Raw genomic sequence first — 19,408 nt, forward strand, 5'->3', positions numbered from 1 at the left:
GGTCGAAGGGGGAGGACGGGCGGTTGCCTTGGCTTCTTCGCGTTTTCGCGTTTTATTTATTTTGCTATTGTTGGCTCTACGTTGCCGCTATAAGTTCAATGACTTGTGGGCAACGTCATGGGCAACATCTGAGGCAACAACAACAAATACAACAGTGCCAACAACTAGGCGCGGGCAGCAACAAAGTGGCGCAAAATGCGTTTAGTTTTATTTATTTGCTTATTATTATGCCACTGCCGTCAGTTTCTAGATTCTACACAGAACAAAAATGATCAAAAAAAAATCAGGAATACAAGATCAAACATCCTACTAAATTCGAACTTTTATTTAGATAATAAATAAAATACATATTATTATTTTTTTTTACATTCAACCCTTTTCTAAGAACCTCAATTAAAGATATAGTAAATTAAATTAGATATTTCGGTTTTAAATTTATTAGAAATCATATCAATAGAACTATTATACATTTTCTGAAATTTTAATAAAGAGAACACTTTTTGATTTAATTTTTAAAAATTAATGCAAATAAAGTGGCTCAGTGCAGGTTCTAGATTTTAGCCGCTTGAGTGCTGAATCTTGTTTACTTTGCGCATTTTTCTTTCGCCACCATTTGTTGCTATTGTTGTTGAGGCCTGACTGATTTTGATAGCACTCGACTGGTAAACAAACTTTGCCTCAGTGAGCGTTAGAAATTATCACCCGATGGGCAGGCGAATGGAAGGAAAAGTTGCGCAGAGCCGAAGATCAAACAATGGCCGAATTTAAGCGGAACAGCAAACAACTGAAATTCGCAACTCAGGCTCACAACTATTATATTTCCATTCCCCAGAACGCCGTGCCAGTGTCAGAATGCCAGAAAATACAGACTGTAAAATGCAGAGAAGCGATGCCCATGCAAACGTTAAGGCAGGAAAAATAACCTATACACTGAGGAAAAAATCGGTAAACAATATCGGGTGAGCTTTCAATTTTCAGGACATTTTAAATTAATCTTAACTCCCACCCTAAGATAAAAAGCCGATTAAATAAATTTTAAATTTTGTTTGAATTTATTTTAGTTAAAGTTTAATGATTGTCTTTTGACATAAAACACCAGAATAAAAATATTGAAAAAAAACTTCAGAATTTAGAGGCCTTTAAATTCATTTGTTGATTTTAAAAAGAAAACATTTTTTTAATCGAAGGAACTATTGATACAAAAACAAATAGTTTTCCCCAGTGAAGGGCAGCAATGTGGCACAGATTGTGGCAGGACGGGCTGGTAAATTTGGCCAACACTTTTCACTGGGTGCCGATGGCATGTAGAGTAAACTAAGCCAAAAGTGGCGCAGAGTGGGAGGAGCAGCAGGGAAGTATCGTATCGATAGGGAGAACTAGAGACGACGCATGTCAGCAACCTCAATAAAATGTTGCCATTCGCCGGCGTTTCTTTTTCACTCCCTAGGTCATGATCCGTTTCGTGGGCAGCTATAAATAACGATTCGGACTTATATTCACTCACCCAACAGGATGTCACTGCATCCCGATCCTGAGTGCGAGCTCAGCGAGGAGGCGTGACCGTCCGACGGACTTTGGGGCGCTTCCCTCAGCGGACTGCTGGGCGTGGTCGGGGGCGTACTGAGGCAACGCTGGCTGCCCAAAGCTATCGGCTGCGATCCGGTCGGCGATTCAATCTTGACGTAGCAGTTCCCAATCACAGACAGTCTGCAAATAATAAAATAATAAAAATATTGGTATAAATCATATAGTCGACTATCAGATACACATTACTGTGTTAACTAATTTTTAAAAAATATGCCTAAATATAAATACAATAATGAAAGTCACTAACTGACTGTTTTAATCACCTAACAACATTAACTAATTATTTTCCCAAAATTTTATTTTTTTTACAAATTATTGTATATTTTTTTAGGGGTTACATCAGTTTATTTTTTGCAAAAACACGAAAAATATCAAGTTTCAGGCTTGAACCTAAAAGAAAGAGCAAAACAATGAAGAATTCAGAAAATTTAAAATTGACAATGCAATCGAACTAATTTCTCCGCAGAAAAGTTTTTCCAATTACCCAGGGGGTGGTGAAATATTTTCCCGCTTAAGTTTCCACAATGTCAATGCCAACGGTAATTGCGGCGAAAGAAAGGCCGCAATGTTGCTTAAAAATTCAAATAATTATCGTTAGCTCGAGTCGTTGGTCCGCACTTGAATCCCATCCCTTGTTTATTTGCCTTGCACGTTTTCAACTCTTTTCTATATTTTCCGGTGCCATTCGACCCCCTTCGACCAACACTTTAGCACCACCCCCTATCTATTGTACGTAATTGATTGGAAAAATGGCCATTCATGTTAAGTGCAGGCGGCTATGGCCATTTATTCCAAGAGATGTATATAAAGGAAGGAGGGGGAACTTCTGTATCGGCCATCTCTCTCTCCTGACACAATTCTTAACTCGTTTTGCCTCGTAATTGGCCATTTTCCCTAGTTCCAGGCCCGGCACACAGAATTTATTGAACATCAGCGTTGTTTTGTGGGTGGGTGGACTTGAGAACTAGCGTCCACTTTTCCTCCACATTGATCGATTGTTGGGTTTGTTTTGTGTTTTTGACAGGGAACGTAACGGTTATAAGTTTTATTTTAAAAATCACACTTTAACAGTTATTTTCTGATTTGTAAAGTAAAACTCAAAGAATAACTGTTATTTTTTGAGTTTTATAATAAAAGTTGACAAATAACAGTTATTCGTCGTGATCAAAATAAAACTCAAACTTGATTTATGGCGATTTTGTGGGAAAACAAAATTTAAAAAAAATATAGGTATAAAATATGCGCGGTTGCCTTTTTTAACAAATTTTTAGTAAGTTATAAAAAGCACGGGTATCATGTTTTTTTTAATTATTTCATTTTTTCAAAAATGTCAAGGGAATAACTGTTATTCATAAAAATCAAAAAATAACAGTTATTTTTTGAGTTTTATTATAAAAATCAAAAAATAAAAATCATTACGGATTTGTAAACTACAATGGCTAATAAAAATTGTGGTGAATTTAAAAAATTTTTAGGACCATTCTAAGTGCGTGATTTTTTTGTATGAAAAATTTACAATAACAGTTATTTTCGTTCCCTGGTTTTTGAAATTTAAGAGGACTTTGTTTGCCTTAGTGCTTCTTAAAGTTGCTGCGCTCCTCGAGATTTATTGCACTTGCAGCTGAATGTGATGGCAACAACTCAAGCTGGCCGCATAAATCAAGTATACGCAATCTGCATTACTCATACGCCCTGTGGCTTAAGCCCAAGCCGAAGGGGGATAAAAATCAATAGATGCTTTGCATGTGCCCTGTCGTCCTGCCGTCTTTCTCACATCCTGCGGTTGCTTTTCGCATTTCCACATGTCCTTTTAGGATTTTTTTCCTGCCTCTTCCACTTTGTGGCTGCTGATGCTGTTGCCTGTCATTGCATTTAGTTGCCATTTCCCTCTAGTCTGTGTGTGTAGTTTGCCTTTACAATATTTCCACGTTGTTATGCTCTTCACACAAGTGCAAGACACTTGGGTCTGATGCTCCTGCTGCTTACTTATATTGTCACAATATTTTCGCTTTTCAATGCGCCGCTCGAAAGCACAAGTGAAATATTTGACCATGTGGCATTTTAGTTTGGCAAGCAGCCTACATATATTCTATATTTTTCTATAGCTCTATGTGCTAAAATACGAAATCTGCAGAATGGAACTTTTGATTTATTCAGCCGCTGAATCGATCGCTTTAAAGGACAAAGGCGGCCGCCTGCTGCGGAGTAAATCTCATCATTTGCTATGCACTGTCGCCGTTTATTTCCATCTGCCTGCCATGTAATTTTCACATTTTTACTCATCAACGCCAACGTCATCTCCATGAGATCCCTGGCTTGCCCCGCGGCCTCCCACCGCCCATTCCCATTGTGTGGGCGTGGCATGCCGGCAGCAGCAGCAACAATAACCATCGCTGCAGCACAGCAGATGCTGCTTTTGTGTGTGAAGGAAGTAGGTTAGTGGCTCACTCGTCAGCCAAATGAATGATGGAGTAACTGCGGCAAACTGTGGCTGAAAAGTTCCCATTCTCCTCCTCTGTACATATAGTTTTTTCCCTTTTTTTTTTGCATCCCGGGCAATTGTATGGTTAATTGAAATAAGAGATGGGAACAAAAAAAGCCCATAAGCTCAGGTGTGGTCATTAAATGGGGCATGTGTGCGCACTATTTACAAAAAGCCAGTACCAACCTGGTTTTGGTTCTCTGCTCTGGATGCTCCTGCTCCTCCTCCTCCTCGGCGATGTGATTCAAACCCGTGGTGTTTGAATACTCCATGGATTGCCGGCCCTCCAAGGGGCTGGCTGTTTTTCCGAGCTGTCACTAAAATACATTTAAGCAGCTGCAAGTGATTCAATGTGAAAGTATTGAGAGTTTTTCGCCTTTATGCGCTGCGCCTAAAAGATGCCACTAAATTTTTCACTTTCACTGCATAACGTTTGCGTGTGTGTGTGTGTGCGTTTTAAATTTAAAGCTTCGAGTTTTCCTTTAATTTGAATTTATTCCGCGTTGCACTGCACTCTACCGAATTTATTGGGTTTTTTTTAGTTTTTGTAGAAGGGAATCCCTTGCGGAAATGCTCTTGCCGTTTGGCTGGCTGCCGTCATAACTGGCGTGGAATACTGTAAATCGGCTTTTGGCCACTGCAGTTTTCCGTTTTTCGTTTTAGCCCGTGCGGAGACCGAGCGACCAGCCTCTGGGCCCGAAAAGCGCCGACGACTACGACAGCGACAGGACGACGGCGACAACAAAATGCAGCAAAAAAGTTCTTAAAGCTGCAGCAGCAACAGCAACAGCAGCAAAAAAAATAAAACGACCTGCCACAGGATGTGAGGCAAGAGCGAGCCAGCAAACAATCACATGGCCCGTTGCAAGCTTGCCGCAGCAACAACATTCTGGCCCGAATAAAGCGTTGCCGCAAAAACATAAACAGAGAGCCGCCAGCCGGTGAGAGCCGGGCCAAAAGAGAGAAAGCCGAGAAAGTCAGAGATACCTCCTTTGAATCCTTAAATCAATTTTATAAAATATATCCTAATCTAAATACCTTAAGCATTTTTTAAAAATTCTGTTTTCTTTTCTTGCTAACAATTACTCGCAAACAAATAGAAAAGACAAGAAAAGACAGATAAAACTACTACAACAAAATACAAATATATAAACAAATGTTTAAAAAACAAAATTTTAAATTAAAATGATTTCAAATTTATATAATCCAATTGTTATTTAAGTTATTTAAGTTTGCAATGAAAAAAGTTGATTTTTTAAAAAAATTAATAAAAAAAAACTAAAATAAATAACAGCAATTACAACTTGTAAAAGTGTAAAAATAAATACAAAATCTATAAAAATTAATGTTCTTTAGAATCTATAAAAGTAAACATTCAGTATGATAAATAAAACTTATCTTTAAACAAATGCAATAACTTTTTTCTGCTCTCGCTGCGAATTTCTCACGCCGGCGCGCTCTCTTCCTCAACCGCCGAGTTTGCTCTGCCCACGCGGGCTGCACAAAATCGCGTGCATGAAATGGAAACCAGGTCAGGGCCGCCTTGCTCACATTTCCCAACCCGCTGCGCTCCTGCATCGCCACCCACTTCGGCGGAAAGCTCTCCTCTTGTTCTGCTGCTCGGATAAAGCTCTCATTTGCGGCCCCATAAGTTGTACCGCCTCCACTCAGGTACGCAATCCATTTAATTAATTAGTAACAAATATATTTCTGTATAAATACGATTCTAAGGGTTATCGAACTTAAAATGTACGACAAAATCGAGCACCCGCACTAAACATAGACGGAAAATCATAAGTAGGGGAGACAGTGAGACACAGAAACATAAATTCTAGACAGAGCAGTTGCACTTGCTTCGCCGTTTTTTCGGTTAGGCTCAGTTAGACAAAGATAACACAAAGGGGTAATTACAATTAGTTGGCAAAACGAAGGTTTCTCAAGGCACATTTTGGCTTGGCATCTGATGACTTTGCTCCTTCCTTTCGTTCAGCGCCGCATCTTCTCCAGAATGGGCACCACCATATCGAACTTGGGCCGCTTGCCGGGATCCTCGTTCATACAGATTCCGATTAGCTTCGCCATGTGCGACGAGGTGCCCGGCGGAATCTTGACCCGCAATCCCTCCAGCGCAATCTTCATGCCGCACTCCATGGGCGACCACTCGGCGAAGGGCACCTCGCGCGTCGTCAGCTCCCAAATGAGTACGGCAAAGCTCCACATGTCGCAGGCCTCCCAGTTCCGATCCGCCTGCTTGCGCTGCAGTGCCTCCGGCGACATCCAAGCCGGCTGGTAGATGCGTCCCTTCTCCTGGAACGAGAACTTGGCGTCGCCCATGTTGATCCTGGCCGTCAGGTCCTCGTCGATCATCACATGATGGCTGTTCAGGTGATAGGTGGGAATGATGCGCTCCAGCGAGTGCAGGAAGGCCATTCCGCGAGCCACATCCAAGGCAAAGCTGACCGCCTGGCTGGTGTCCACCACCACACCGGCGGCTCCGTGCAGCAAGTTGAACAGAGATGAACGTGGCATGAACTGTAAAGTAAGGATTAGTAATAAATCACAGGTGGTATTTAATCCAACTCACCTGACTAATGGTCACCAGGTTAGGCGGCGAATTGCAAGCCCCTATGATGGGCAAAATGTTGGGATGCGAGAAGATGCGCAGCTTGGGAAATTCCTCGTTAAAGTCCCGCGATATGCGAGGCGTGCACTGGCGCACGGCCAGGATCTTGGCCACCACATCGTTCTTCTGCCAGCGACCTCGCCATGTCTCCCCCGACGACGTCACCGAGAGCTTGGTGTGCAGGTCCAAATCGCCCATACTGATGCCCTTGAACCGGGACAAAGTAGCGTCCCTGGACCTCGTCTTCATGCCCTGCCAGCTCTGCTCCTTGAAGCTGATCACCTTCACCTCCCGGCCGCTCTTCTCCACCAGATCCTGCAGCCTCTTGGCCAGACTGGGCTTGGCCTTTTCGATCGGCGTGTGCCCGTCCTTGTTGGCTATGCCCACCTGGGCCCCGGCATTCAGCAGATCCTCGCAGATCATGTCGTAGCCCCAGAAGCAGGCGTAGTGCAGCGGTGTGTTTCCATGCTCGTTCACCGCATTCACATCGCTGCGCTCTTTTATTAACTGTAAAATGGGAGATATGAGTTATAAGATAGCTGGTTGCTTTGCGGGTTATCTCACCATCTGGACCACATCGCGATGGCCATGGGCTGCCGCCAAATGGAGTGGGATGTCGTCGCCCATATTGGTGGCATTTACACGCGCTCCACGCTGCAGCAAAGTCTCCACCAGCTTGGCATGGCCCTCCTTGGCGACCCAGTGCAACGGACTAAAGCCATGGTCGTCTCTGAAAAAGAGGGAAATGTTTTATTAGATATCGAAATATTAAGTTCTTTAAATTGCTTATCTATTCTCATCAATATTTGATAATAAACTTTAATCTAACATTAAATATATCAGTTTTAATATTAATTTCTTGTCCCAATAGATCATATAGACCTCATCTATTATTTCTATGATTTATTTCGAAAAATTCAAGTTCTTATCTATTTTCAAGTATACTTGACAAGTATATTAAATATATCAGTTTTTTTTATTATCACTTTTCCTAATAGATCTTATGATCTATCTTTATTTATGATTGAATAGCACAATACTATTTCCAGAAAATAGAAATGGAAGATAGAATACACAAATGTACCTAATAGATCTTAAATCGATATTATATCTAAAATTTAATTAACATTTTGTAAATGCTAAACAAAGAATGTTCCTTATCGAGATTGCATATACTTCCTAAAAAACGACAACGATTCCTTCTGATACAAGATTATATAGGGGAGAAAAACATCTGACGAACTATATAGAAATTCATTGTGTGGGAAGCGGGTTTTATGCTTGCGATATGCACACATGCACATATATATTTTTGATTCGTCTGTTTACACAACACAAGAATAAATCATGACGTCACTGAGACTTCAAAAGACCCTCGAAATCTTGGGCGTATTTGGGCGATGACTAAATGGTGATTCCTGGGAAGGGAGCTTACTGCTCAAGGGCATTACTTTCTTAGTAGCACTCCCTGAGTAACTAGCAAGATCCCGATTAGCTAGTTAGTTACTTGTTTTAGTTTTACCCCAAATTGTTGTCGTGCTCCGTTTCGTCCAACCAGAGGCGCACTTGAATCGAGTTGCCCTCGCGGCACCAGTGGAATATGTCCTCCATTTTCACTCCTCACGCCTTTATTCCGCACTCAGTCGCTGTTTTTATGGGTTTTCCAACCCAAATTACATCTATAAACGGCTAAAAACTGTTAAAAAGCGACAGTTGTGAGAATTTCTAATCAAAAAGTGTTAGCGATGTGAGATATTAAACCATCGGCTCGCGTTGCCAACTACCTGAGCACATCGATAGGTGCCTATGGACCTATCGATAGTTGCGGTACTGGTGAATGTCAAAATTAGAAAGAAGAAGAAGGAATACAACGTGCACCGCATATAATTTTAAAAACATTCTAATTTACTCGAATTTGTGGTATAAATACAGTATTTAAAAGCCATAAAATGAAGCTCAGCACCTACAATTTCCTCACCTCCATGGCGATTAAAGGTGTAAAGGTGGGATTCCCCCTAAAACTAACGGTAAGTTCTGGAGTCTGGAATTTTAGCTATTGATTGTTTCATGGAAAATAATTTTTTCAATACAGATAGTCAAAAAGGAAGTGGTGGAGAGCGAGTTCAATCCCACCTTTGTGGAGAGAATTCTTCCCAAATTGGACTGGTCAGCGGTCTACGGAGCTGCACAGGTGGTGAGTGTTGAAGGTTCTATGTATTCAAGGTTACTATAGGTAGTGAATACTGTAATATTTTTTAAAAAGCTGTCAATATTTTCTAAAAACAAGGAGACCTTGAAAGACACATTTTAATACAATTAATAATTTTCAAGAAATCTAGGAATTATTGGTACGAGATTTTAAAATAAATTTTTAAAAATGTATTAAAAACGTGTATTTTTTGTTTCCTATCAACCTTATTAAATTGGAAAATATGTAATTTTAAGGAACTAAACCTTATTATTAAATAGTTTTAAAGTTCTCAGTACTCTCAAAAAATATACAATATTTCGCAATTGTTCTAAAATAACATCTTTCAAAAAACACCTTATAATTACTTCCCAAAATCCTACCTTTCAGGCGGAACTCACAGAGGACATTCCCGCCGTGCAGCCGGAGAATATTGGGGAGAATGAGCTGCTCCTGCAGAAGCTCCACCACCTGCTCTTCGAGATCGATGTCCTCGAGGGTCAGCTGGAGTGCCCGGAAACAGGACGGGTGTTCCCCATCACCGACGGCATACCCAACATGCTCCTCAACGAGGACGAGGTCTAGATCCGCCCACTCATGCTGTTTTGTACCATAGTCCCCTCTCTCCAGACACGCATTATAATTAAGTACATTTGTTAGTTTTAAAGTCTGTTTATTTACGAGTTACTAAAAATAATTGGAGCTTGGATGGAATGTGAGTTCTTTCTGGGGTGTTGAGATCTACGTACTCGTGGAGTGTTTGGGAGGGATTTGGGGGAAGAGCAAAAAACACTTTTTACGACACATATAAATGGCATGTAAGTCTGAACTTTTGGAGGGTGGTGCTTGGCTAGTTACTAAGATTCATCTCCCTTTCTTTGGCACTCTGGGGGAGATTCGATTACCGCCTAGTTGCATTTGATGTTGGCGCTCTTGTTGCTGCCTTGAGCGTAAATGCTGCCCTTGGCCAATCCAGATTGGGCACCTTTGCAGAGTTCAGAATTCCCGCCCCTCGGTTTGTAGCCACGTTCTGCCAAGAGATTTGTATCGGGTCCTTGAGTGGGTTGCTTTTGGAGCAGCTTGGTATTGGGTCCATTCCAGGTGACGTAGTCAGCTCTAAAATATGATAATAATATATGATAATAAGATCTGCATAGTTAGTCTTTTATATCCCAATTAAGTATGTACTCACAGTAGAAGATTTTCATCTGCGCCCTTGTTTAGCTGGGAATTGGGTCCCATAATGGCCATTCGTTCGATGATAGATTGGAATTCAGCCGATTCCGAATTGTTGGAGTTACCAAAGCCCGAGGAATGTTGACGATGCCTGTTAGGGAACATAAATCTTTACTTAAATATAAGATTTAATAAAAGTAAAAGATTATATTTGCTTTAGGCATGCCAAAAAAATAGAAAGATTAGCTCAAAACTGGATTCCCTGCTATAATCCATGCGAAATCCTTGAAAAACGCATGCGCAAACGACTGATTCTGATTCTGGTTCAGATTCTACTTAGCGAAACGGTAATAAAACGGAAACGGTAACGGTATCGGGTTTAGCGGGCATACTTCAGTGAATCGGTTTTGGTGCGAGCGCGACTTTCGAATGCTGGCCTCCTCGCGATGGATGAGGAGTTGGACTGGGCCGACGACGAGGCCAGCGATGAGGACGTCATTGATGCGGAGTAGGAGGAGTAGGAGCTAGCATTCGAGGAGCCATGCACGAGGTAGCCGCTGATGCTGTAGTTATTGGTATTGCTATCGCCGTGGCCATAATAGCCGCTCTTGGCCAGGATGCCCTTGGTGGTAAGGCGTTCGTAGCTCTTGCGTTCGATGCGAGGTGATTGGGCGGGTGAGGCATATGAATGCGATGAGGAGGCACTCGATATGGATGACAGATGCGACTCCAGCTTCTCCGGTGTGGGCGTGGCCTGGGCCAAAATGATCTGGGTGGTGAACGTCGATGGTGTGGTGACATTGATCGATGGCAGAATGTGGCGCTTGTGCGGTGGCTTCGGTTTGGATGAGGTGCTGGGCTCCACCACGGTGGGCAGGCTGGATGATGATCGATAGAGTGGCGCAAAGCAAGCGGATAGTGTTTGATTTTTTGGTTTTTTTTTTTTTGGTTCGGGGATTTAGTCAGAGGCGGAGGCAGCAACAAAAGTTCACATAGAAAATAGGCAGTCGATTAACAAACGGATAAAGCAGCGGGCCAAAGAGAGAGTGGGTTTAAGCAGGTGGCTTTCCTCCTTCTTCGAGGAGTTAAAAGTAAGGGGTAAAGTCAAGGTTTACCTGTCTCCGGTGGCACCGTCCACCTGTTCGCTTCCCGTGGTCTTGGTCAGCTCGAGATGCTTGGGATTCGAGGGCGCCTGCTTCTGGGCCCTCTGCTCATCCTCGTCCTGGACAATCAGCAGGATCTGGGTGGCCCGATCCTCGGCATAGTTAACCGACTCCAGAGCCATCAGTATAATGCGCTCGGCAATCTGCGGGTACTTCTCCTTGAGCAAAGCTTGCACTGCAAATAAAAGTTTATAGTTTAAATAGATGGTACTTTTTTAACCTCCACTCACTTTTGGTCTTCTCCTCCTCGGTATATTCCTTGGGTCTCAGGGGAATGTGCACAGTGCCCTGATCCCCGCCAGACTGCTGATCCTGGTTCAATTCCGGTGGACGATTGTTGGGCCTGTGGGGCTGCTGCATTTCGCGTTTTGTGTAGCCCAATGAAATCAACTTTTCCGAGGCAAACTGCACATTATTATCCGCATTGGCAAGGACATCCAGGAGCAACTCTTCATCGGCCTTGGGAAATATATTCTTCATGTATCTATGCGGGGAAAGTTAAATGTTAATTGTGCTACTCTTTTTTTAGAATTTGTCCAGGAAAAAATAAAAAATAAATATAATATTTAGCTTACAACATTTAGAGACTGAATGAATTGTGATTTCCATGAGTGTAAAGAAAGATATGTTGATAATGCGAAATAAATCCTAGTCATCCCTTTAAAAATTCCCTTCAAAATACAAAAATGAAACAAATGGATGGCTTCTCTGTTCAGCGGACAACTCGCGGACAAAAGAAGAAAGACGAAAATAAATTATACACCTTGAAGGAATTTTAAGTAACATAAAATCAAGGGGGATTCTACTCTTTTTGCTATTCCCCCAAAAAACAAATGGAACAAATAGATGGCTTTTCTATTGAGCGGACAACTCGCGGACAAACGAATAAAGCCGAAAATAAATTATACACCTTGACGGAATTTAAATAACAAAAATCAAAGGAGATTCTACTGATTTTGTTCCCCTAAAGGGCAACCCCAGCGAACCTCAGTTTCATCTTGGGCGAGGAATGCGGCCTGGGCGAGCTGCGCCACATGGGCGATCCGTGCAGAGCCGGCGGAACAGCCGAGCCCGAGGGCAAGACCACCTGGTGGCCTCCGGGACCACCAGGACCGCTCTGCACGCTCGCGAGACTACCGAAGCGTCCGCCGGGCAAGGGACTGGCCGTGCGCGAGGTGCGCCGACTAGCCACCGCGTCCGGACGACGTGCCGGTGGCGTCATGTAGAAGGCGGAGCTGCTGTGGAAGAGGTGCCTCTGCGAGGGCGGCGTCACGAAGGGACCGGGCATGGTCACCGGGTGCTTCTCCACCTGCAGGGCACTGACGACGACCGCCTCGCTGTTATAGTAGCTGTGGGTTTTTGTTTTTTTAGTTTTCGTGGGTTAGTAAGCGTGGGATTAGTGTTTAGTCGTGGGTTTTAGTCGTTAGACGGGTGCAGTAAGCGGCATTAGGCGGCGTGTGAGAAGACAGAGATTAGTGGGGATTAGCTGAGTTGGCACACGAAAGCTGGGCTTGGCTGGGGAATCTACCACCGATCTCTTACCGCTTCAGCAGCAGGCGTATGTGATTCTCGCCCGCGGTGGGGAACATGTTCTGGATCTTGGTGACCACCGCATCCGTTTCCGCTTGGGTGGTGAACGAGGTCTCCTGGATGGTGGAGCGACGGGAGAGATTCGGTCCCAAGCGAGCTCGTTGAAAGGGTAAAGGTGAAGACATTTCCTGACGGTTAAAGGGAAACATAATATAATAATTAGCTGATTTTTCCTAAAATAATAATGGAATAATAATGATTTGAGAATAAAACCGAAACCGGAACCGATAACCGAAATAAACTGATTCCTAATAAAGAACCGGAACCGGTACCGAAATAAGAATTCGGTTTGATTCCCTGGTTAGTTATTATAGGGTATTATATCTGAAGGACCATTATATTATTTTGTATAAAATCTGGTACCTTGCTTAAGTAAAAACCGAAATCCAATTGAAAATTATGGAACTAAATAATCTGTAATAATCTGTAATGAACTTTTTCGATTGTTTTGATGATTGATTGATGTTCTTTAAAAATCTATTCGTTTTGAGGGCACTCCCACGTATGATTACAAACTTTTTGTCACTTGATTGACACTTATGGCTGTAGTTTCTTTTCTTCTTAAATCTTTAGCCAACTTACCAATTGTCCCCTGGAGGAGGCCGATAACAGTGGACTGGTCGAGACGTTGTGTAGCGTGGGATGCTGGCGCTCTTGGAAGGCCCGAATCGCGGTCAAGTTGTTGGAGGGATGGACGTGGTACGGTGAGCTGTTGTGCGACGTCTGCGGCTGACTGGACAACTGCTGCAAAGTTGAATATAGAAATCAATAATATGCAAAATGCCCAAGGGAATCGGGGAGTTCCTAAGCTCACCTGCAGGGCTATCGACTCCGTGGAGCAGCGCTCGTTCTGCAACTGCTTGTAACTGCGTCCGCGCGGATCCTCCAGCTGCATGGCCTTGGTCAGATAGTTTATGTAATAGCTGGAAGGGTAACCAAATGGAAGATGAGCTTGCGAGCAATCAAAGGCCGTCGAATGACCTCCCACCCAGGGCCAATCGAAAGCTCCCCGGGATTCAGGCCAAGGGTGGACTTATTCAAGCCGGTTGCCGGCTTGGTGGTGGTTTAGATTGGATTGAAACTCTGACCACATGTTGATGGTCCTCTGGGGAAGAAAGTTAAGGTAACAGGTAAAGGGTGAAGAAACCTAAAGCGAGACACGTGCCAAGTAGCTGCCAAAAGGCGGATGCACAGTCGTCATTTTCATCTCCGTTTGGCAGGCCATCGTGACTGTGATTTTGGGAATGGGAGTGGGTGAATTCAGGGATGTGGATGGGAAAACTCGTCTCCGGCTGAGTGGCCTCTTGAATTAACGTATGACAGTCGCTGTTGGGCTTGTTGCTTAATTGCACAAGCCCTCTAAAAACAATGGGGGTTGGGTTCCTTATACATTTTCTACATTTTATAGGCTAACGAGAAGTTAAAGACCCCGCTGGCATCCGACGACGCGGAAGTGACACAATTTATGCCGCTGAAACGAGGCCAATTGGAGTGGTTAAGGAGCCCTAAGTAGTCCATGGAGAAATGGTTCTGTCACATGAGAACTTTGGAGTTTTAAATGCTGCTTTATAAATGACCATCTATATAATGGCGCTTACATTGCATTTAATTTAATCAGTTTATCTAGTAGAAGGCAGAAAAGCTGTTTACTTTGCTAATAGATTTAAATATTAAACTAGCATTATTTAAATAAATTAATAAAGTGTAAGAGCTTTGAAAATGTATCCAACATACTGAACAAGAACTTGTTTGATAAAGTCAGACGAAAAATATTTCATACTTATCTTCTATTTCATAGAACTGATAAGCCCAAAAGATTTTTATGTCGAAACTTAAGTTTCGAGAGAGTAAAGTTCACTTCCGGACTTCCAAATTATTAAGGAACTATTTAAAATATTAAATTTTTTATCCGTCTAACCGAAAGTCTATTCACGGTATCCCCCATCACACCCAGAGAAATGTGGGACTATTTTTTAGGTAACGTATGACCTAAAAAATTTAAATAGACTAAAATTTCAGATTTAGGTAATGGGTTACCTAAAAATATTAGCATGTGGACTATGTTCCTACTTTTTAGGTAAAGCTAAAGAGATTTTTATAGGCCATCGTAACCTTCAAATTGGTCCATAAGACCTAAAATTTAGGAATAATTTAAAGTCGATTATCACTCACAACTTAATACAAATATTGGTCCCTAATATTAATAAACAAATTATTCGGTTATTTAAGTTTAATGTTAAAAAATTTATTAGACTTTTCTTAAAGCTAGTGATGGAAAAGTTTCAATATTTAAAATCAATACCTACGTGGACTATTTTCCTACTTTTAAGGTAATAGTGCCCTATTCTAAAAATAGAATTCGCCTGAGCCCCTTGAAGCAGGCTTTGGTTTTGCCGCAGGGCCTTTAAGTAGTTCCGTAGACCAGAGGCTAGCCTATTGGACTCTCGCGCAGAAGACCCGGGATCGATTCCCACCGAGGACAAAATAAAGTGATTGTTTTTTCAGAAAGATAAAATATTTGCTTTTCCGAATAATACAATATAAGCAATTAAAATAATCAAATATGTTACTATCAATAGTAAAAATCCTAGCTTTTTTTTAAATACCTAATATTTAGGTAATTCTGACCTAAAAATCTAGTCCACTAGCCATTTTTTTAGGTAACCATTACCAGAAATAAATTCAAGACTGCGTACAAAATATAGTCCACATGGACAACATTTTAGGTAATGCATGGCCTTGGCGCGTTTTTCTGGCCATATTTCCTAAAATTTTAGGTAATTAGGCCCCTTTTTAGTCCATTTTGTTTTCTGGGTGCATAGACCCTTCTCTTCCTAGAAACGGGAAGTACGTATACAATTACCTTCAGTAAACCTTCGGACAATTTCCCCACCATAAAAGCAGCCATCATGAACCTTTGCTTTACTTCCACTGGACACCCACCACCCACTTGGCATTTTAAAGTCGCCGTGCCACCCACCACCCACTATCCTTTGCCCATTCAACGAGGGAGCCTCCCAAGGCAACGTTGGCACGCAAATTAATCAGTTGCCTCCCAGGGCAACCAATGAAATTCTACTTCTATACTGTCTTTCAGTACAGTCCGCTTCTCACGGCATTGTGGTTAATGCATGCACAAATATTTATGACTTGGGGGCTATTTTATATATATAAAATAGCTGCAGCTCGCCACTCACCAATTTCCAGTTGTCTGATCGTATTTGCAGTCCCAGCCGGGCGGCATTTTCTGATATCCACCGGATTCGCTCATTTTCACCGTCGCTACAGTTGCACTGGCCGATGCGAGATACGAAATACGAGATACTCGATTCACCGAACGACTGTTGGTTTATTGCTATTATTTCTTTTTATTTTGCCCGATTGTTTATGGACATTTAAAGTCGCATTCGCAGCTTGTTTGCCGACTGTCTGCAACCCCGAAAAAGTTGGCAGCCAGGAGTGCCCTTGCCACTTATCCTGCGGAGCTTTGTAGTTGCCTTTTCCGATTTGGGGGTTGTAACCACCCTTCGCCAGGCCAAGCAGCAGAGTTATTTTTGTTTACAAGGCACTGACTGCCGGGAAAAAGGACCACACGATGTGGCGTGCCTTCAGTGGGTGGCTTGACTACCCGGAACGGAATGAAATGGAACAGAATTTTCGAGGGGATTTCCCGGAGACTCAGGAGCTATAAACAACCTCGCGAGCCAAGCTTTGAGCGTCAACTGAGGAAATCAGTGCCGAGTTTTGAAGCTTCAGATGCTGCGCCGAAACCCAAAAAGAGAGTCGTTGGGAAAAGCTAAAAGCCAGTGTTGGAATTTACCCATCGAAAGCTCTGAGCAACACTTTGATTCAGCTTTCAAACGAAGTCACACAATTTAAATTCAACTTGCTAACCGATTACCCAAAAATTATACTCCATATTTTTGCGCTTTTGAATTAATATTTTTAATAATAGACACTAGCGATATGGCTGACGTTTTGGCGCGCATAACGCGCATATCGGATAACTATCTGCAGGAAATGGAGGAGGCGCAGGAGCCACAAGGACCTCCCAAACTGACCAAAGCCCAGAAGAAGGCCATGAAGAAGGAGGCCAAGCGACAGGCGATGATCGAGGAGAAGCGCCTCATCATGCGGGTGGGTTTATAAGAGGCTAAATTTAAAAAAATAATAAATACAATGTTAGTATTTAATAATTTCATAATTAGACATCGGATTTTAGGTGAAATCGTTTTTTTTAAATACGATTTAAAGCCACATTTGCTTAGTTAGATATTTTATTTATTAGGTTATAATTAAATTATAATTAAAAAAATTTTAACCAATCAAATCTGGCTTTAAATCATATTTAAAATAAAACGATTTCACATAAAATTTGAATAATAATTACAAAGTTTAAATTTCAAAATTTACCATAAGTTAATGTTTATATATTTTAAATTAATAAAATCCCTCATGGATGAATAAACCGACAAATATTTAAATTAAATTAATTTATTTATTTATTTAAGTTAAAAAAATAATTATAAGATGGTGATTATAAGATCATAAAGACTATGTTTTTGATTATTAATATTTTGTTAAGATAGTTTTAATATCCTTGAAAATAAAAATAATATGCAAGACTTCTATAGAGCAGTTTAGGAACTATAAGTATTTTATCACTTTTAAAAACCAATATTTACATTAAAACTTTTTATAATCTAAGCAAGAATTTCATATATTAAAAGGCCAATAACTTTACCTCTATTTCAATGATCCTTGCAGGATGCCCTGATGCGGGAACTGGAGATGGGCAGGCGCATGGAGGACAAGGGCAACGAGGAGTGGCACGAGATGTGCCGGGAGATCAAGATCAAGGAGCTGAACGAGGAGATGAAGGCGTGGGGCGAGCGCACGGAGCGGAATATCCAGGCGAAGAACGACCACATCCGGATGCTGCTGGAGGACATGACGCAGACGCAGGATCAGCACGTGCGTTGCTACAGCAAGACGGTGGAGCTGATCGACCACATCCGCGACTGCTTCCACGTGATGCTGGGCGGAGCGAGGAGCATGTACGACCAGCAGGCGGACGAGATGCTGAGGGACTACTACGAGGAGGTGCGCCGCCGCACCGAGGAACTGGAGGCCATGAAGACGAACTCCGAGAACATCATCCATGCCACGAACATCACCACCCGGGATCAGATCAAGGAGGACTACACCATCTATCTGGAGCAGCGAGACGATCGGGTGAACACCGAGATTGAGAATAGGTTCAAGATCCGGGATCAGATCGTTCGACGGATGACGCACATGCAGCAGCAGCTGAACGACTTTGTGGAGTCGCTGCGGAGCACCGAACTGGATGCCCACAAGTACGAGAAGATCCACTGGCTGACGGAGCGCCAGGCGGCCTTTATGGAGGAGTCACGTAAGCTGAATGCCGAGGAGTCCAAGTACATCAATATGCAGGCCGAGCTGCAGCGCGAAATGGTTCGGATGGACGCGGAAAATAACTCCACGTTGAATGATCTCCGCCTGGAATTCCAGTACTTCACCAACGTCCGCAAGAAGATCGAGCTCAACCAGGAAATGGACCGCGACATCACCCACGAAAAGCTGCGCATCCTCACTGGGGAGTGCTACGAACTAACCAAGGTGGGTTTATATCACTAAACTACAAATAGAGAACTCAGAATGTTCCTTCTTGAAATAGAGAACATTCGTATTTGAAATAGAGAACATTTCTTCTTGAAATAGAAAAAATTACTTCCTTAAATAGAGCACATTTGTTCTTGAAATTGAAATATTCCTCCTTGAAAAAGAGAACATTTATTCTTGATATTGACTACATTTCTTCTTGAAATAGAGAACATACGTCCTTGAAATTGAGAATATTCGTTCTCTCTGTTTATTTATCTGAAATTTTTTTCATTTATTAATCCGAAAAATATATTTTAATTACAATTACCTTACCGAATTCCCAGCAAATGGAGAAGCATGTGAAAAGCGGGGAATTACTTTTGGCCCTGTCGATTACCTGCAGGAAACTTCAGACCGAAGCGGAGAAAGTGATCCTGGGCGGCGAGGTGTTCGACGACACCGAGTTGGAAGTGGATGAGAACTTCAAGCTGCAGACCCTCAACCTCAAGGATCACGTGGACATGACCGAGGAGGAGCTGGTGGAGCTGAACAAGAGTCTGAGGAACTTCTGGCGTCGCCAGGCGATGGCCGAGGCCCAAAACCTGTTGATGCTGGAGGAGAAGCGACGCCTCACCGAGGACAATCAGCGGCTGATCGATTTCATCAAGTCGATGAGCGTTACCGAGGATCCAGAGGAGCTGCGTACTGCCATGCATGTGTCCTCGCCGAAACAACCAATGCCACCCAAACTGTTCGACACCAAGTGCCAGGAATTTAAGTCCAGGAAGGTCATAAGGTCGCCGACAGCTCACAAAGATGCCAAATTTGAAGCCGAAGCCGTTTTAAGCGAGGTCATCTTGGATTATTAAATGTTTTAGATTGTCAGTGCTACAAATATTATTTTGAGATGAAAATAAAATTTTAAAATTACAATTAATTGACCTACAAATTTTATTACTCCAGAAACTAAT

The 19,408-nt window shown here is 42.4% G+C and overlaps 5 protein-coding genes across 8 annotated transcripts; 2 read left to right on the forward strand and 3 right to left on the reverse strand.

Moving 5' to 3' along the window:
- Positions 1-1,143: 1,143 nt before the first annotated feature.
- LOC108069927 (uncharacterized) lies at positions 1,144-4,341 on the reverse strand. Its single transcript, XM_017160192.3, has 2 exons — positions 4,256-4,341; positions 1,144-1,707 (listed from the first exon to the last, which is right to left on the reverse strand). Exons 1-2 carry the CDS (start codon positions 4,339-4,341, stop codon positions 1,497-1,499), a joined length of 297 nt encoding a protein of 98 aa, XP_017015681.2. The 3' UTR covers positions 1,144-1,496.
- Positions 4,342-5,736: 1,395 nt separating this feature from the next.
- On the reverse strand, positions 5,737-8,458 carry Ilk (integrin linked kinase). Its single transcript, XM_017160211.3, has 4 exons — positions 8,215-8,458; positions 7,257-7,422; positions 6,654-7,199; positions 5,737-6,601 (listed from the first exon to the last, which is right to left on the reverse strand). The coding sequence occupies exons 1-4, from the start codon at positions 8,301-8,303 to the stop codon at positions 6,056-6,058; spliced, it is 1,347 nt and encodes a 448-aa protein (XP_017015700.2). The 5' UTR covers positions 8,304-8,458; the 3' UTR covers positions 5,737-6,055.
- Positions 8,459-8,532: 74 nt separating this feature from the next.
- Trmt112 (tRNA methyltransferase subunit 11-2) lies at positions 8,533-9,589 on the forward strand. Its single transcript, XM_017160235.3, has 3 exons — positions 8,533-8,719; positions 8,785-8,886; positions 9,271-9,589. The coding sequence occupies exons 1-3, from the start codon at positions 8,642-8,644 to the stop codon at positions 9,463-9,465; spliced, it is 375 nt and encodes a 124-aa protein (XP_017015724.1). The 5' UTR covers positions 8,533-8,641; the 3' UTR covers positions 9,466-9,589.
- On the reverse strand, positions 9,529-16,535 carry LOC108069933 (uncharacterized). 4 transcript variants are annotated; one of them, XM_017160201.3, is made up of 10 exons: positions 16,007-16,535; positions 13,624-13,732; positions 13,392-13,553; positions 12,762-12,937; positions 12,206-12,568; positions 11,450-11,703; positions 11,172-11,394; positions 10,449-10,934; positions 10,073-10,207; positions 9,529-9,996 (listed from the first exon to the last, which is right to left on the reverse strand). In XM_017160201.3, the coding sequence occupies exons 1-10, from the start codon at positions 16,078-16,080 to the stop codon at positions 9,789-9,791; spliced, it is 2,190 nt and encodes a 729-aa protein (XP_017015690.2). In that variant the 5' UTR covers positions 16,081-16,535; the 3' UTR covers positions 9,529-9,788. The 4 variants fall into 4 exon arrangements, with proteins under 4 accessions (XP_017015690.2, XP_070070532.1, XP_070070534.1 ...); XM_070214431.1 differs by lacking the exon at positions 12,206-12,568 and having other exon boundaries at positions 16,007-16,534; XM_070214433.1 differs by lacking the exons at positions 10,449-10,934; positions 12,206-12,568 and having other exon boundaries at positions 16,007-16,533.
- A 120-nt stretch (positions 16,536-16,655) lies between these two features.
- Positions 16,656-19,348, forward strand: LOC108069937 (dynein regulatory complex subunit 2). The gene is made up of 3 exons (XM_017160208.3): positions 16,656-16,946; positions 17,577-18,452; positions 18,782-19,348. The coding sequence occupies exons 1-3, from the start codon at positions 16,776-16,778 to the stop codon at positions 19,304-19,306; spliced, it is 1,572 nt and encodes a 523-aa protein (XP_017015697.2). The 5' UTR covers positions 16,656-16,775; the 3' UTR covers positions 19,307-19,348.
- Positions 19,349-19,408: the final 60 nt, after the last annotated feature.

Source organism: Drosophila takahashii, chromosome 3L, assembly GCF_030179915.1.
Source record: "Drosophila takahashii strain IR98-3 E-12201 chromosome 3L, DtakHiC1v2, whole genome shotgun sequence".
Classification (NCBI taxonomy): domain Eukaryota; kingdom Metazoa; phylum Arthropoda; class Insecta; order Diptera; family Drosophilidae; genus Drosophila; species Drosophila takahashii.

Bases quoted from the DNA above. Each gene is read 5' to 3' on its own strand.
- LOC108069927 (XM_017160192.3), bottom strand. From the start codon at position 4,341: ATGGAGTATTCAAACACCACGGGTTTGAATCACATCGCCGAGGAGGAG. The intron at 1,708-4,255 runs GTTGGTACTGGC...TATTATTTGCAG, and splicing joins GAGCAGAGAACCAAAACCAG to ACTGTCTGTGATTGGGAACT.
- Ilk (XM_017160211.3), bottom strand. From the start codon at position 8,303: ATGGAGGACATATTCCACTGGTGCCGCGAGGGCAACTCGATTCAAGTG. The intron at 7,423-8,214 runs GTAAAACTAAAA...CCTCTTTTTCAG, and splicing joins GAGCACGACAACAATTTGGG to AGACGACCATGGCTTTAGTC. The intron at 6,602-6,653 runs GTGAGTTGGATT...CTTACTTTACAG, and splicing joins ACCTGGTGACCATTAGTCAG to TTCATGCCACGTTCATCTCT.
- Trmt112 (XM_017160235.3), top strand. From the start codon at position 8,642: ATGAAGCTCAGCACCTACAATTTCCTCACCTCCATGGCGATTAAAGGT. The intron at 8,720-8,784 runs GTAAGTTCTGGA...TTTTCAATACAG, and splicing joins GATTCCCCCTAAAACTAACG to ATAGTCAAAAAGGAAGTGGT. The intron at 8,887-9,270 runs GTGAGTGTTGAA...CCTACCTTTCAG, and splicing joins TCTACGGAGCTGCACAGGTG to GCGGAACTCACAGAGGACAT.
- LOC108069933 (XM_017160201.3), bottom strand. From the start codon at position 16,080: ATGAGCGAATCCGGTGGATATCAGAAAATGCCGCCCGGCTGGGACTGC. The intron at 12,569-12,761 runs GTAAGAGATCGG...AAAAACCCACAG, and splicing joins ATACGCCTGCTGCTGAAGCG to CTACTATAACAGCGAGGCGG. The intron at 10,208-10,448 runs GTATGCCCGCTA...GTTCCCTAACAG, and splicing joins ACCAAAACCGATTCACTGAA to GCATCGTCAACATTCCTCGG.
- LOC108069937 (XM_017160208.3), top strand. From the start codon at position 16,776: ATGGCTGACGTTTTGGCGCGCATAACGCGCATATCGGATAACTATCTG. The intron at 16,947-17,576 runs GTGGGTTTATAA...TGATCCTTGCAG, and splicing joins AGAAGCGCCTCATCATGCGG to GATGCCCTGATGCGGGAACT. The intron at 18,453-18,781 runs GTGGGTTTATAT...CCGAATTCCCAG, and splicing joins AGTGCTACGAACTAACCAAG to CAAATGGAGAAGCATGTGAA.